General features: G+C 55.1%; 1 protein-coding gene across 1 annotated transcript; it reads right to left on the minus strand.

Annotated features, from left to right (window-relative positions):
- Positions 1-283: 283 nt before the first annotated feature.
- Positions 284-15828, minus strand: CCDC102A (coiled-coil domain containing 102A). Its single transcript, XM_064382944.1, has 8 exons — positions 15244-15828; positions 12547-12773; positions 8473-8581; positions 6141-6257; positions 5607-5816; positions 3836-4006; positions 2925-3028; positions 284-835 (listed from the first exon to the last, which is right to left on the minus strand). Exons 1-8 carry the CDS (start codon positions 15826-15828, stop codon positions 706-708), a joined length of 1653 nt encoding a protein of 550 aa, XP_064239014.1. The 3' UTR covers positions 284-705.
- Positions 15829-17618: the final 1790 nt, after the last annotated feature.

Genomic DNA, 17618 nt, shown 5'->3' on the forward strand with positions numbered 1-17618 from the left:
CACCACACTTGGCTAATTTTTGTGTTTTTAGTAAAGGTGAGGTTTGGCTATGTTGCCCAGGCTGGTCTCGAACTCCTGGGCTCAAGCGATCTACCTGCCTTGGCCGCCCAAAGTGCTGGGATTACAGGTGTGAGCCACCATGCTTGGCCTCATTCATTCATTCATTCATTCTTGTTCACATTCATTCATTTATTAAGTTACTTGACATTCCTGACTTCAGGTGCAGTGTCAGGTGCAGGCTGATGCCATGGTCCCCTGCCCACATCTGCCACACTTTCAGATGCCCCACAAACTTGAACTTCATTTATTACAAAGAACTGTGTTCACTGCACTGTATTATGAACAGCAAGGCTTAGAGAGGCAGCCCAGGCTGGGGCCCCAACAACCTACCCCGACATGCCTAGTCCTGCATGAAGTCCTGGGTGGGAGGGGTCACCTGGACTGGGCCTTGGAGCTGTCCTGTATTTATGAAACCAAATGGGTGCAAAGACTCCTGGGCATACACATATATATGTGAACAGAGGCTTCCTTTCCACAGGGCATTGGTAGACGGGACTGTCGACGCCATCCCTGGGAGAGAAGAAGGTTGGCTGTAGTGGGGACTGGTCCCAGAGTAAGCCGAGGCACTGCATCAGTTTGAGTGTCTGGTTAGCCTGGACCCTGGGCAGGTGGGGGGCGGCCCATACTGCCCAGCCACAGGAAACTCTAGGCCACCTGGATTTGCAGGTCCTCATCCTCGTCCAGGTCGCTGGCTCCATCCCCGGCCTCCTCAGTGCCAAAGCGAGCACTGCGGATCTTCCCGAAGAGGGGAGCATTCTGCTGCTGCCTGCGGAGCCTGCGGGGTGGAGGTGACGGGGGTTAGAGCAGCAGCCTGGCCTGCAGTCCCTGATAAGGTGGCTGCAGCTGGTGCTGGGGCAGCTAAGCCTTCCCTGGCACTTTCCCTGCTGTCTCATCTCCTGCAATCTCCTTATATGATGGAGGTGCCATTATCACCCCCATTTTACAAGCAAGGAAACCGAGGCACAGAAAGGTGAAGTAATTTGCTCAAAGTCACACAGATGGTGGGGAGGGGGGCAGAGCTCTGAATTGAAGTGGGTGGTACCAGAGCAGCTGGATGCTTAGAGGTAAAGGAGCTGGCTCAAGGTCACGCTGCGGGATTTGAACCCCAGCCTGGCTCTCAGAGCACAGGCAGCAGAACTGGGTGGTGGCGGCAGTGGGGGGTAGGCTGAGGCCTCTACATTCCCAGTGTCAGTGAGAAAGGGCTCAGCCCTAGTTCTTCTTCACATTAAAATTCCTAAATCAAAATTTACGAGGCAAACTTTGACTCTAAGAAGAGCTGGTGGAGGAAATGTACATCCCTCCCCGCCACCCCACAGCAAAGTGGCTGCCCCGGCTGCATCTTACTGGAAGGTATGAATTATTAACACGGCAGGGAGGGGTGCAGGCGGGGCCTCCATTACTGCACAGTGATTTAGTGAGCTGTCCCCGGAACATTAAAGCAGAAAAAGTTGGAAAATAAAACGACACAGCGGTCCTGGGTGGCCCCACCCTCCCGGATGGAAGCACTTGAGAGGCCCAGCAGAGCCTGCCTGCCCACTTCTGGAGTTTATGGCTCCTGAACAAAGTGACCCAGACTGCGGGAAAGCCCCAAGGCTAAGTGGCCTTTTGAAGGGTGTATGCTGTGGGGTCAGAGTGGGCAGAGTCAGCCAGGCACCCACCTTCGACTCACGCCTGGGCCCCTGCAGAACACTTTATGGGCATCATCCCAGGCAGAGGGGGAAATCGAGGCTCAGTTGACCATGGCGCAATAGCTGTTAGGTATCTGCAGCCCATACTCTAAGCCACAAGATCTCAGCAAACAGCAGCAAATTGTAAATGCTCAATAAATAAGGGTTTGGATGGCTGATGGCCAGGGGTGATTCTGCCTGGCCACCCACCAACTGGGTAGCCATGGAAAGACTTCCCCTCTTGGGCCTTAGTTCCTTATCTGCCAGCCCACCAGGGAAAAACATCTCTCCTTTCCTTTCTCTCACAGGAGCAGTGTGATGCTGAAGCACAAGATGCAACCCAAATATAAGCCCCTCCCTCACAGTAGTAGTAATGGTTTCAGTAATAGCAGGAGCTGCTGACAATTACTCAGCATTTATCATGTGCCAGGTGTTTTCTTTTTTCTTAGAGACAGAGTCTCACTCTGTCTCCCAGGCTGGAGTGCAGTGGTGTGATTGTAGCTCACTACAGCTACAAACTCCTGAGCTCAAGTGATCCTCCTGCCTCGGCCTCCCAAGTAGCTGGAACTACAGCCACGCACCACCACACCTAAGTTTTGCACTTTTTGTAGACATGGGGTCTTGTTCTGTTGCCCAGGCTGGTCTCGAACTCCTGGTCTCAAACAATACTGCCTGGCTCTGTGATTCACACACACAGAGGGGGTCGGGAGAGAGAGGCAGACTGCTGGGTGGGGCCTGCTGGCAGCTGAGGGGATCCAGGCCTGGGGTCCCTCCTTCCCTGCCCACCAATCTCTCAGATCCTTGCTGTTCTGGTGTCACCTGGGCCTGGCAACCCTGACGGCTGCTTAGCTGCTTATTCTTCTAGTAGGTGACTCCCAAGTCCTGCTGGCCCCGCCCACTACCCCGCCCCTTGGTCCTGACCTCTCCGGGCCCGCCCTTCCTGTCCTCACTCCGCCCATCAGCCCTTCCACCAGAGGAGACAATTCCAGGGCCTGCAGCTGGCCTGACTTCCTGTACCCCCTGCCCTGGTTTCCTGGCCCTGGCCCTTCCTGTCCGGAGGGTACAGGATTCCGGAGGATACCTGGATCTCTTCCTTCTCTGTCTCCCCCTCCAGACCTGGTTTGGGCTCCACCCCTGACTGGAGCGTTCCCTGGCTGGACATCTCTGTCCAGTTTCTGTTCCCTGCCCTGGGCCCACCTGGACTGCAGGTGCTCCAGCTGCACTTGCAGGTTCTCGCTCTGTTCCGTCTGTTCGTCCAGCGATCGCTGCAGCTTACGTGCCTGGTTGTGAGCCTCGTCCAGCTGCGGGATAAGCAGGGCCGAGAGCATGAGGGTCACCCATTACTGAGCAAGGCCGGCCACCCACCCAGGGCCAACCACTCCTACTGCTGTTGCCTGGGAACGTGCTCCTCCGAGGGCGTTTGCTCCTTGAAGCCTAGGCTTAGGCTCACCTCCTCCAGAAAAGCGTCCCTTCTGGTTCCCTCCAACCCTTCTGCCCCCTCTTGCACATCTATGCATCCTCCCAGGCCCTGCACTACAGCCATCCACCTCCTATCCTTCCATCCCCATCAGTCTGTCATCTGACCACTTATCCAGGGAGATATTCATCTGCCCATGGAGACAGTCGCCCACCACTCCCCATCCATTCATCTAATCAGCTGCCCATCCAGCATGCCTAGCCATGCCTTCCTGCTCTCCCGGACACACCCATCTTCCCATCAACCTGGCCTTCTTTCTCCCTCTCCATTCATTCTTTCACCCACTGACCCAGTCAGCTGTTCATTCATCTGTCCACTGTCTGCCCATCCAGCCATCATCTGTTCATATATCCATTGGATCCATCCATCCATCTGCCCGCTCTGCCCCTCTCTCCCATTCATCCATCCACTCATTCCTTCATCCATCTGTTCATCCATGCACACATCCAACTTGTCTTGTTCATTTTTCTTCCCATCCTCCCACTCACATGTCTACCCTGCCATCCAGCCATTGCCCACCTACCCGTTCTACCCTGGGCGCCTCCTGAGAGCCAGGCGGGCCCTGCGGCCCCCACTCCTCCCCGGCCGAGGTCGGTGATTGCCACTGCCCCTGCCCCTCCATGGTCCTGACCTCGTCCTCAGCCTGGGCCAGCTCCTTCTTGAGCTCCTCCACCCGCAGCCGCAGCTTCTTCACCTCAGCCTCGTGCTGCTCCACGCGCCGGTTGGCATGTGCCAGCTCTGCCACCTTCTCCTGGAACTGCTTCTTCAGCTTGCCATGCACATGCTTCAGGTCTGCCAGCTCCTGCAGGGCACAGGGAAAGGGTGGGAGGAAGCGGGGATCAGTATCAGCTTGGGTACCATGCCGGGGAGTCTCATGAGGTCAGGCAGTTCTAGGGATGCTGGGTGTCTCTTCCTCCCAGAATCTCTCCATCTGCTGTCTGAATATCAGCATTAGAGGTTTGGCTGAGCAGCCAGAGGCTGGAGGTGCCTTCTAGAAAGGCGAGGAGGCTGGGTGTGTGGAACCTGTGGCTCTAGTTTGGATGTGTAATTTTCAGATGCTACTGGATCTGCCCTGGGGCTGTTGGAGCAGAGTTGGGATTTCTGGGAAAGGATGAGGTCTGGAGTCTTCAGCGGCGTGTACATGGTATTGAAACCCCTGGGTTGGGAATGAGCTAGGCTGGGGAGTGGATGGGTGTCTCAGAGGCCAGAGTGGTTGGGAAGAGGAGGGGCAGCCAGCAAAAGAGGTGCCCACCCCGGAGCTCTGTGAGTTCTCTGAGCCTCAGTTTCCACATTTGTAAAATGGGAATAGACATCGCCTAAAGGTCTCTTGGGTCCATCCTTTTAGTTCCATCTCTACTGATGGCAACCTGGTCCAGGTCTCCTCCCTCTCTTGCTGCCCAGGGAATGGCAACAGCTTCCCCCTAGCCTGCCTTCCCATCCTCTGCCCACACAGCCTGCTCACACTCCCCTCCTGCTTTAAACTCTCTCAAGGGGGCCCACTACTCCTCCCTCACCTACCACATCCCCCAGCTCACTGTCCCCCAGCCACATTGGCCTTCTAGTTCCTCCAAAGCTGTGTCTCTCACAATGGACACTTATTCATGCTATTCCTAAGTTCTCTCCGTCCCCTCCCCTAAGGCCACGCGCTACCAGTTAATGGCTGTTTTTCCTGGAGAATTTAGTGTATTTTTTTTTTTTTTGAGATGGAGTTTCACTCTGTTGCCCAGGCTGGGGTGCAGTGGTGCAATCACAACTCATTGCAACCTCTGCCTCCTGGTTTCAAGTGATTCTCTTGCCTCAGCCTCCCAGGTAGCTGGGATTACAGGTGAGCGCCACCACGCCTGGCTAATTTTTGTATTTTTAGTAGAGATGGGGTTTCACCATGTTGGTCAGGCTGGTCTCGAACTCCTGACCTCAGGTTATCCACCCTCCTCGGCCTTCCAAAGTGTTGGGATTACAGGCGTGAGCCACTGTACCCGGCCGAGAACTCAATTTAAAATGTCACTGCGTCTGGGAGGCTTTCCAGGACCGTGGGCCTAAGTCAGGCCTCCTGGTATTCCCTCTTCTTGCTGGTGACCATGAAGCTGTATGATTGGCATGAAGCCGTGTGACAGAGAGAGCCACATGTACATCCCCCAAGAAAGCCTTCAGCTCCACGAGGGAAGAGGGCTGGCCACACCTGTCTGTTCAGTGCTGTGTCCCCAGCACCTAGAGTGGAGCCTGGCACACAGTAAGTGCTCAATTAATGCGGCTACTATAATTACCAACTGGCCTAGCACACCAGGTGCTCATACATGCAGCTACCATAATTATCACCAGGCTTGGCACATAGTAGGGAGGCTGCACTCTGGCTGGATGGGGGGTGGCAGCCCCAGCACTGGCCACTCTGCTCCTTGCCCCACCTTGTTCTTCTCGAAGAGCGCGGCCTGGCTGGCCCTCAGGTCGCAGTCCAGTGCGCTGGCCGTTTGCCGCCGCCGCCGGGCCAGCGCCTCCTCCAGGTCCCCGACCTGTGCGCGCAGCTTCTTGTTCTCTCGCTCGAGGCCCAGCTTCTCTGTCTCCAGCCGCTCCCGGCGGCCCCACTCCGCTGCGTTCTCGGCCTGTAGCCTCTCCATCTGCAGCAGGGCAGGGCAGAGTGAGGATTCCCAGGGGAGGGGGCATGCAGGGCCTGAGCTGGATGCCCCCGCCACCTCCTGGAGCCATTTTTGGCTCCAGGAAGCAGATCCAGCTGCGTTGGCTATAATTAAGCTGGGCTCATTTCATGGTTGTGCAGGATGTGAGGGCGCTTCTGGTTTCTGTGTGGGAGAGGGGCCTGCCTCCTGCAGATCGGGACACCCTTGGATGTGGCTGGTCCCCCTCAGAGTACAGGCCCTGCTGATGGAGGCAGGGCCTCAGGGCCCCCAAACCCAGGTCCTCCTGGGTCCCATCCATGGCCTCACCTCGCCCCTCAGCTCGGCCATCTTCCGGTCCATGCTGGAGCGTGCACCGAGCTCATCCTCCAGGTCCTCGGACATGCGGCCCAGCTCATCCTGGTGTGCCTCCTTCAAGATGCTGAGCTGCAAGGATAAGGCCCCACCTGGTCATGAGAACCACTAGGATACAGCCTGGAATCAGCACCGGGGGTGGGCACCAGCACGGGGATGCTCAGCCCAGAGCCTGAGGCAGCGGCCAAATGGGGCAGGCACCAGGTATTCCGAACAGACCAATCTGATCACCTCTGCTCCTCCCAATGTCTCTCCTCCTCATTACTGTCTAGCCTCCCAGTGTCTACTCCGGCCCTTCTCTGTCAACCCATTTTCCACAACAGCAGCCCAGAGGGAGCTTTTAACGCAGATGAATGCAATCATACCACCCTCCTTCCACAAAGCCTCTCTGATGGCTCCCAGGTGCCTTAGGGTAAAGTCCAACTCCTCTCTACGGTCTCACAAAGCCCTGCACGAATGGACACCTAGCCGCCTCTCTCCCCTTAGTTCACTGTATTCCAGGCACCATGGACTCCCTTCTATTCCTCAGATGCACCAAATTCCTGCCCACCACAGGGCCTTTGCACATGCGTGGAACATTCTTTCTGAGATACTTTGTAAGACTGATTTTTCTTATTCTCAGGCCTTGACCTAAATGCCCCCTCCTTAGGGATGCCTCTCCTGTTCACCTGGCCTGGAGAAGGGGCCTCCTCATCCCACTTCCCACTGGAAAGCTAGCTGGGAGGACGGGGAGCTTATGTGTCTGTCCATCTTTGTGTCGTTGTATGGCCTGGGCACAGGGCAGCCCTCAGTGTACAGTGACTGATCCATTCTGCACACAGGTGCATCGGAATTACTTGGGATGCATTTAAGACAATACAAGTCCTTGCAGTATACAGCAAACCCAACAAACTACTGCTCCCTGCAACACTTGGATGAGTTTTCAGCACATAATGTTGAGGGAGCGATGCCAGATACAAAAGAGGACCTTTATGACCTTCTACTAAATTGTACATTCGTGTTTCATTTGCTTTTCTTCAAATGATTATACTTCACAATTTGAAAAGACTAAAAAGACAGGGTCCTGGACCCAACCCCAAAATGTGCTGATTCAGGAGGGTGGAGGTGGGGTCTGGGAATCTGTATTTTAGGAGATTTCCTAAGAGAGTCTCACATAAGATCAGTTTCAGTCCCCTCCAGGACGGAGTTTCAGGCTCTAACGTTCTGTGATCTTCCCAGCTGCTAGAAACCCAAAGATCCAGCATGGTCTTCCCTGGGTAGCTGCGCCCTCTGGCGGCCACCAAGGCCTGCACAGGAGGCAGTAGTGGCAGCTCAGCATGGTTTCCCTTCTCTGGAGCCTCAGTTTCCCCATCTGTAAGATGGGGACATAAGGACTCAGCTTTCTGGACTCCCATGAGGCTTCAGTGACACCTGGTACAGACTAGGAACCCAATGAACACCACATCAGACTCCTCCTCTTCATCCTGGTCTACAAGGCACCCTCTCACGGCCTCGCCTCTCACTTCCTGCTCTCCAGCCCCCTGGCCCTCCCTGTTTCCCACTCACGCTGGGCTTGTTCCTGTCTCAGGACCTTTGCACCGCTGTGCCTTCTGCCAGGAACACTCTCCCCATATCTTCTCAAGGATGGCTTCCTCTAGCCCCTTTAGGTCTTGCCTCAAATGCTACCTTCTTAGAGAGGCCTTCCCTGACCCACCACCCCATCTCTCTCATTCTGTTTTGACTCCTTCATAAATCATGAATCTGCCTGGTGACCGTCCGTCTCCCCTGCCCACGGCCCCCACAAAGTGAGCTCCTCTAGGCAGGGACCTTGCCTGCCCAGCGCTCAGAACAACTGTCAAATAAATGAGGCCAGGCACGGTGGCTCACACCTGTAATCCCAACACTTTGGAGGCCGAGGCAGAAGGATCATTTGAGGTCACGAGTTCAAGACCAGCCTGGCCAACATGGTGAAACGCTGTCACTACTAAAAATACAAAAATTAACCAGGCGTGATGGTGGGCACCTGTAATCTCAGCTACTTGGGAGGCTGAGGCACGAGAATTGCTTGAACCTGGGAGGTGGAAATTGCTGTGAGCCGAGATCACGCCACTGCATTACAGCCTGGGCAACAGAGTGAGACTCTGTCTCAAAAAACAAAACAAAACAAAACAAAACCAAAAACAAAAACAGAAACAAAAACAATTGTTGGATGAATAAATGAGTGAATTCTCTCTTTCGTCCCCAATACTAAAATTCAACAGCACGATCCTGCCGCCTCCAGGAAGCCCCTCTGGTCTTCTAGACTCACCTGCTTGAGCATCTCCTGCTTGGTCTTGCTCAGCTCCTCATACTTGATCTTCCACTGGCTGAGCTCCCCCTCCAGCTTCTCAATGTTCCTGCTCAATGCCAGTTTATCCCTGGGGAAGGGACAGACATGGGGGTGAGCCCACAGAGGCCCTCTGCTTGGAGTCCTCACCAAGGGTGGCCCTGCTGTGTGCCTTCTGCACCTGTTGAGCCCACGTCGAAAATCTCTGCCTTGGTATTCAGGCCCCAGCACCCTACACGGCTATAAGCACCCTGGCTTGGCAGTTCTCCTGGAACTGTACTCCCTAGAGGTGCTCGGGGCTCCAGAGCACTGAGCATCCCCAGGCAAGTACCTGTTTCTTGTTGAGCCCCAGGCTCACCTGTCCAAGACCACCCTGATCCTGTCTGTTTTGCAGACTATGTTCCCTGCAAAGCTTGGTTTGAACACATGGTTCTGCAGATAGAAACACTGGAAAACACTGTCCAGTGATTCAGAGAGAGGGACCTCTCTTGCCATCATCACTGTGTGGGATCCCCACAACCTCCCGTAATCCCCACCCTGTCTTGAACTTGAATGAGGCCCTGTAGGTAACGAGCACGATGCCTGGGCCTGGCACAGAGTAGGTGCTCACCAGTGTCTGAGCTCAGCACCCCCTTCCAGCATGCTGTGCTTCAGGACCCCACACCACACTGGCCTCTCTCTTTGAGACTGAAACATTCCACGGCTCCAACATGGGGTTCCCAGAGGGGACAACACCACCCTCTAGGAGGTATGTTGGAAATCCATGGGGACATTTTTGGCTATCACACTGATTAGGGGCCATTTAGTGGATGGGGGCCAGGGTACCTGACTCTCTGCAACGCCCTGGGCATCCTGCATCCTACTGAAAGCATGCACAGCTCACTGGACATTGCTGGGGGTGGAGATGATCTCAGCCTAGAGCCTCATTTGGATTTACACAGAAACAGAAACTCATTTTTATACTAACACACCCTGAATTTTCCAGGAATGGAACCACTGTATAAAGTGGGGGAAGATCGCACTTTTCTTTGTTTCTGGAAACAGGATATGGCTCTGTTGCTCAGGCTGGAGTGCAGATCACAGCTCACTCCCTGGAACTGCACTCCCTGCCCAAGGGAAAGTGCTCAGCTCATATTGTGGGGAGGTGCTCAGGGCTGCAGAGCACTGGGCATCTCCAGGCAAGTACCTCCCTCCTGTTGCGCCCCAGGCCCATCTGTCAGAGACCACCTGGTTCCTGCCTGTTCACAGCTCACTGCAACCTGGAACTCATGGGCTCAAGCGATCCTCGAGCTCCCAAAGTGCTCATGGGGCTCCCAAAGTGCTCCCAAAGAACTCATGGGCTTAAGCCACCTCGAGCTCCCAAAGTGCTGGGATTAGAGGCATGAGCCACTGTGTCCAGCTGCACTTTCCTTTGCTCAGAACTTTACCAAGGGCTGTTCATCCCTCAAGAAACCTCATCACCACAGTGACACCACTTGGTTTTTGAGTTGCTAACTCTGCACACCTGCATGAGCCGCCTTTGTAGCTGTCCTGCAAGGTGACTTAAATGCGCAGATACATGTAAGCTCTCAGCATGGCGCCTGACTCGGAGCATGTGCCACGTGTTTGCTGTTATAACTATCGTCACTACCATATCATTTAAAGACACCCACTCTGACCCCTTCACCATTTCTTCTAGAGGAGCTATTCCCAAACACTTCCATATCATAACATGTGTATTTTAAGTCACTTTCAGGCTGGGTGCAGTGACTTACGTCTATAATCCTAGCACTTTGGGAGGCCAAGGCAGGTGGATTGCCTGAGCTCAGGAGTGCGAGAGCAGCCTGGGCAACATGGTGAAACTCTGTCTCTACTAAAATACAAAGAATTAGCTGGGCATGGTGGTGTGTGTCTGTAGTCCCAGCTACTTGGGAGGCAAAGGCATGAAAACTGCTTGAACCAGGGAGACGGAGATTGTAGTGAGCCAAGATCATGCCACTGTACTCCAGCCTGGGCAACAGAGCAAGACTCTATCTCCAAAAAAAAATTACTTCCATTTCTACTTTTTATTTAAGTTAGTGCACTAGGTTGATTTTTTTGCTTGTTTGGCTTAAACAGTCGAAATTTATTCTCTCACATTTCTAGAGGCTAGAAGTCCAAGATCAAGTTGATGGCACAGTTGGTTCTCCAAGGGCTGCAAACAAGAATCTGTTCCATGCCTCTCCCCCAGCTTCTGGCAGTTTGCTGGCCATCTGTGGTCATTCCTTGGCCAAAGATGCAACAATGTCCATAGAAGCATCCCTTGACCTCTGCCTACATCTTCACAGAGGCGTTATACTGATTTTTCTTTTTTTTTTGAGACAGTGTCTCTCTCTGTCACCTAGGCTGGAGGGTAGATCCTCATCATAGCTCCCTTAGCCTTGACCTCCTGGGCTCAGGAGATCCTCCCGCCTCAGCCTTCTGAGTAGCTAGGACTACAGTGGCACAGCACTATTCCCAGCTAATTAAAACAAACAAATTTTTTTTTTTTTTTTTTTGGTAGGCTGGGCACAGTGGCTCACACCTGTAATCCCAGAACTCTGGGAGGCCGAGGCGGGTGGATTACCTGAGGTCAGGAGTTTGAGACCAGCCTGGCGAACATGGTGCAACTCCATCTCTACTAAAAATACAAAAATCAGCTGGGTCTGGTGGCATGCGCTTATAGTCCCAGCTACTTGGGATACTGAGGCAGGAGAATCACTTGAACCCGGGAGGTGGAGGTTACAGTGAGCTGAGACTGCTACTGCACTCCAGCCTGGGTGACGGAGTAAGGTTCTGTCTCAAAAAAAAAAAAGAAAAATCCTCCTGCCTCAGCCTCCCAAAGTGCTGTGATTACAGGCATGACTCACTGCACCTGGACTTTATCCCTTTAAAAAAGGGATGTGTAGATAGGTTATGCTATTGATGTATTTAATTTCTGGACAGAAAAACTACAGAATATTATCATCAGGCTCATGCCCTCTAAACTGCCTTAATCAACGTCACCGGTGACCTCCACATTCTAAGTCCAATGGTCAGGGCTCAGCCCCCTTCTTACTGATCACTCGGTCCTCCATGAAACCGTTACTTGTGGTTCCCCTTCCCCAGCCCTGGCTCCCTTCTCTGGTCACCTCTGTTTCCCCTTCCTCTAACTGACCTCTAAACTTGGCACTTCGGGGCTGGATCCTCTGACCTCTTCCCTATCCACACTTACTCCTCTGCCCTTGCCCAGGATCATGGGGTTTTTTTTTGTTGTTGTTGTTGTTGTTGTTTTGAGATGAAGTCTTGCTCTGTCTCCCAGGCTGGAGTGCAGTAACGCAATTCTGGCTCACTGTAACCTCTGCCTCCTGGGTTCAAGCGATTCTCCTGCCTCAGCCTCCTGAGTAGCTGGGATTATAGGCACCCACCACCACGCCTGGCTAATTTTTGTATTTTTAGTAGACACAGGGTTTCACCATGTTGGTCAGGCTGGTCTCGAACTCCTGACCTCAAGTGATCCGCCCACCTCACCCTCCCAAAGTGCTGGGATTACAGACATGAACCACTGCACCTGGCCCAGCTCACGGCTTTCAATATCATCTCTTAGCTGGTGACTCTTGCATTTTTACCTCCAGCCCAGGCCTGTCTCACGAACTCCAGACTCATTCACATCCCCAGCTGCTTCCCTGACATCTCAAACCACGCTTCCAAAACTAAGGTCCCAGCTGCAATCCTCCAACTTGCCTGTCTCCATTCCCTGCTTTTACCCTGCCCACAGCCCTCTCCCCCAACTAGAAAGTAAGCTCCATGAAGGCAGGAGCTTCTGTCTGATTTATGGCCGTATCCTCAGGGCTGAGTACAGTGCCTGGCCCAGAGCAGGTGCCCGGTAATGTATTATTTGAATGAATAAATAAAACTTGCATTGAGTTCTCAGGTAGACATTACTACTCTATAGTTCCAAGACATGGGTCTAAACACTACCTGTCGTCTTCGCAAGTCTAACGTTCTGTGATCCTGAGGGTGCTGAACTCGGCCCGGCCCTGCCCCAGTCCCAGCCCCTTCCCGCCTCCCGAGACTCACTCTCGCTCCTTGAGCAGCACCTTCTGGGACTCATCCAGCCGTAGCCGCAGGGCGGTCAACTTGGAGGCCTCCTCCTCTGTGGCAGCTGTGTCCTCCCAGGGCAGCCGGCTGCGCTCCTGGCGGCTCGAGCTGCCCCGTGGGCCTCCGGCCCCCACGCTGCGCGCCTCCCAGCAGTCCTCGGGCTCCTCCGGCCTGCTCTTCAGCAGGCTCTCCACCAGCTCCAGTTCCTGTAGGGACCAAGGTGGAGGCTGGACCAGTGCCCACCAAGCCAGGCCCTGGGTCTGAGATCAGTCTGCTGGGTAACCTGGGTTACTCAGTTCTAACACAGTGCCTCTGGGCCTCAGTTTCCTCTTCTGCTGCCTGCCTCTCCACCTCTGGAGAAGGAAGACACAGCCTACTCTGGGCCTCCCCCTTCACTTCCTAGAGCTGCAGAGCGTCAGCCAGCATGGTTCACTGTATCCGAAAAGACTCCTCAGGAGAGGTGGTGAGCTCCCTGTCACTGGAAGTATGCAAACCTATGGTGGGGCACTGAAGGGAACAAATGTTGAAGCAGGAATTCCTATAATGGCTTAAGCCTAGATTCCTTTCAAAGGAATTCCAGCTCTAAGATCTTGTTTTTCTGGGACAAACAGTAAGGCACAGGGAGACAGATGGCATGGGCAAGCAGTGCCTGTGAGGAGAGCAGGCTCCCAGACAGGATGCAGTAAGAGATTAGAACCCAGGGCTGAGCTCCCTTCCTCCCTGCCATCCTCCCCTTCTCCTCTGCCCCTGCCCATCCCCAAGGCCTGTCTCTGACACAAACCCACAAGGACCACAGCCCCTGTTCCAGCTTCTCCCACAGCCTTTCCCAGATGAGTCTGGACCAGCCTCTTCCTGGCCTGGCCCTCGGTTTCCCTAACTGGACTGGAGCGGTGGCCCTGGGGACTCCCTGAGGAGTGAGAGCTATTCTTCTGTAGCTGATTATCCAGATGGGGGGTGGTACCTAGTCCAAAGCCCCGTTTTACAAATGGGGAAAAGGAAGAGAAGGGACTTGTTCTGGGCCACAGCATGAAGAGGCTGGGCTGGAGGACAAACTCAGACTGCAAGCCTAGGGCTCCTGCCACTGCCCATGGCCTTCCAGCCCGTGACCGACAACTGGAACAAGGATAGGACAGGTGCAGCGCTGTGCGCCGTGAATACCACCTCCAAACACCAGGTCGTCCCAGGGAAGAGGAGACTTCAGCCACAGGAGGCAGCAGTGCCCGCTCTAGCTTATGGGGTGGAGGAGGCTGGGTGGGAGAGAGGAGGGGGTGTCTTTTCTGGAAGAGTTGGCCTGTCCGGGGACTGACATGGGGAGCTGAGGCTGGTCCCTGCCCCTCGGTGGCTTTTTGGTAACAAGTCTGCTGGCTCCAGAGAGGGTGCCCTCTGCATCCACTGTTAATGCAGCAGCCATCCTGATTATTACCCTGGACTCTGGAGCCAGATCACCCACGTTCAAACCCCACGAAGTCGTCACTGGCTGGCAGACCTGCTTCCCTTTTTTTTTTTTAAGATGAAGTTTTGCTCTTGTTGCCCAGGCTGGAGTACAGTGAGCCGTGATCTTGGCTCACTGTTACCTCCACCTCTAGGGTTCAAGCAATTCTCCTGCCTCAGCCTCCCACATAGCTGGGATTACAGGCGCCCACCACCATGCCCGGCTATTTTTTGTATTTTAGTAGAGATGGGGTTTCACCATCTTGGCCAGGCTGGTCTTGAACTCTTTACCTCAGGTGATCCACCCACCTCAACTCCCAAAGTGCTGGGATTACAGGCGCGAGCCACCGTGCCCTGCCCAGACCTTGCTTCTGCATCTCTCTGTGCCTCAGGGTCTTCCCCATGGAGCAACTATCTTAGAGCGTTGCTGTGGGGGTTACCTAGACAATGTACATGCTCAGCTTAGTGATGCGTGGTGCCCACTGAATGACGACAGTTGCTATTACTGCCATTTGCCAAACTCACCAGGTCCTCTTGGCCTCTAGACTTTGCACAGGCAGTTTCCATCACCCGGAATGACTTCGGGCACTTTTTGTCTTAATTTTTATTTTTTAGAGATGGAGTCTGTTGCCCAGGCTGGAGTGCAGCTGTGTAATCATAGTTCACTGCAACCTTGACCTCCTGGGCTCAAGAGATCCCTCCTGCCGCAGCCACAGCCTCAGCCTCCTAAGTAGCTGGTACTCCAGGTACGAACCCCCTCGTCCTGCCCTCCTGGCACTTTTCACGGCTAATTCCTACTTATCCTAGTCTCAGCTTGAATGTGATCTCTTCCAGAAAAGCTTCTGTGAAGGCTGCGTCAGGGACTTCCTGTGTGATCCTAGTGCCCTGATTCCCCCCCAACTCAGCTCTGATTGAATGAATGGATTCAGCTCTGCTATAAATCAGCTAACTTCCAGGCAAGCTGCTGGATCCCTCTCCTGCTCAAAGGGATGATTCCTTGGTTCTGTTGACTTCTCAGGTGTGGGAGTGGAGGGATCACAGAACTTGGGATTCTCCACCCTGAGGTCTCCGGAAGGAAGATGATCTGAGGCCCCACGGGGGCAGTCAGACCTGGAGAAGCGAAACCTCCAGGAAGCCAAGCCTTGACTGGCTCCGGCCTGAGCCCAGCAGCCCCGATTCAGCTCAGCCAATCGGCTCCGCCCACTTGGGAGACAGGAGCGCGAACGCCCCGCCCCCGCCGCGCACCTGGCTGCCCGGCGGCCTCTCGGATCCCACGTCGCGCACGGGCTCGCGTTCCGCCTCTGGCTCGGGGCCGTCGCGCGTCTGATCGGCGGCGCCTCGGGCGCCCCGCAGCCGCGCCAGCTCGCGGCCCCGTGCCTCGCACTCGCCCTGCACCTCCTGGCGCTCGCGCCGCGCGCCTGCCAGCTCCTTGGTGAGCGCGTCCAGGCGCTGGCGCAGCTGGCGCACCTCCTCGCGCGCGCGGTTGCGCTCGGCGCGCACCTTGCTCCACTTCTCGCGCCAGTTGGCCGTGCAGTCCGACCACCAGCGCATGGTCTTCTCCATCTGCGCCGCCCGCGCCCGTGCCTCCTCCAGCTCCCGCAGCCGCAGCTCCTCGCGGCTCTCCCAGTCGCCGTCGGCCAGCAGCGCGGGCGCGGGGGGCAGGGGCAGCGCGGGCGGCGGCCCTGGCGAGGGCGTGCCGCTGGGCGGCGTGGGCGGCAGCGAGTCGGCAGGTCCCATGCGCTCTGGCGACGGGCTGCCCAGGATGGTCAGGAGGCTGCCCTTGGACAGCTGCGGAGACTCGGCCAGCCGGGGGCTCGGCCCGTGGCTCATGGTGCGGCCGGGCGGACCCTGGGCTCGAACTTGCGGCCCCGCTCACGGGCGGCTCCGGGGACGCGCGACGGACGCAATACCACTGTGCATGATGACGCCGTGCCCCGCTTCTCTCTGGGCCACCGGGCAGAGGACGTCTCCTCGGACCTGTGAGAGAACACAACCATTATTGGACCGTGACCACCATCAGTCCGGAAGATCAGTCGCGCGAAGGGCCGGGTGGAGGGAACAGAATGGCCAAAGGTGGGAGAAGAGAGTTCTGTTCCAGAAGAGTCCCAGTGAGGCAGGATTGCTGGAGCAAGGGCCAGCAGTGGCATCCTCAGTAGCCTCCAGACTCCCCGCTCCAGTCCCTTCACCCAGCGGCGCTGATCTGAAACCTTGATCTGTTCTTTATCCTCCCAGTCCCATCTCACACACTGATGGCTTATACTACACTACCATCCCACTTTGGCACGGGACCCACGCAGGGGCACTGGGCTGCTGCCGGGAGTCATCTCCCTGCCTCTTCCTGCACTGGGCTAACTCTTCTCATCCTTAAACCTCCTCTGAGATATCACCTCCTCCTGGAAGCCCTCCTGGAGTACCTCAGTCCAGGTCCATCAGCCCCTTCTGTGTCTCCATCACTGCACTAACTTACCTTGTCATTTATGTGTCTCCTCTGTGCCCTTATCCAAGGCTGTGAGAGTTTGCTGTGGGCCAGGACTGGGTCCTGACCACTGCTTTAGTCCCAACACATGACAATGACATTTGTGGAGGGCAGGCCACAGGCCAGGCACTGTGCCCATGGCTTTAGTTAAATGATCTCATTTATTCCTCAAAGAGTGGAGGTGAGGAAAACGATTTGTCTCCATTTACCGTATCTATGAGTCCAAATTCAAACTCCAGTAAGGATTTGCTGAATGAATGCATGTCCCGGGGATGATGATGGAAATAAACCAGTCCTCAGATGGCAGGGGCTTCTGAGAGTGCAGCAGGATGTTCCCTCCCCTTCTCTGCCAGAACCACCACCCCTCCCTGACACCCTGACTCACTGCAAACATCTCTTGTTCTCTGTGTCTCACTTTACCTCCCCATTGCCCAGCACTGGGTTCTGCCATTTATGGGCCATTCCCCCCTTTAAAATAAGTGAGAGGATGGCGAGGCAAGGTGGCTCACACCCCCTGTAATCCCAGGACTTTGGGAAGTCGAGGCAGGTGGATCACCTGGGGTTGGGAGTTCAAGACCAGCCTGACCAATATGGAGAAATCCTGTCTCTACTAAAAGTACAGAATTAGTGGGGCATTGTGGTGCATGCCTGTAATCCCAGTTACTCGGGAGGCCGAGGCAGGAGAATCGCTTGAACCTGGGAGGTGGAGATTGCCATGAGCCGAGATTGTACCACTGCACTCTAGCCTGGGCAATAAGAGTGACAATCTGTCTCAAAAATAAATACATAAATAAAAAGTAAATGAGAGGCATGTCCCTCTCTGTCCCCAACCTGACCCAGTCTCCCTCCATGGCGGCCTCTGGTGACTGCCACCAACAGCCCCTTGGGACATCACACCTTTCCTTCCCCATTAGGCGGAGAGCCTTGGTCCCCAAGACCCACCCTTTCGGAGTGATCAATGCACTGTCGGTGGGACTCTTGGCACTGGCTGTCCCCAGGGCTGCCTGGCAGCCCTCTATGTCCCCTCTCCACTCTCTGCCAACCTCTGACCCCCCTCATTCTCGGCAGATGATCTAATGTCATGGTTTGCAATGAAAAAGGAAGCTGTCAAGCCCCTCCTCTCTGTCCCTGAGAGGACAGAGGG

Source organism: Aotus nancymaae, unplaced genomic scaffold (genome assembly GCF_030222135.1).
Source record: "Aotus nancymaae isolate 86718 unplaced genomic scaffold, 86718_ANA_hifiasm-v0.15.2.pri h1tg000030l, whole genome shotgun sequence".
In the NCBI taxonomy this organism is placed as follows: Eukaryota; Metazoa; Chordata; class Mammalia; order Primates; family Aotidae; genus Aotus; species Aotus nancymaae.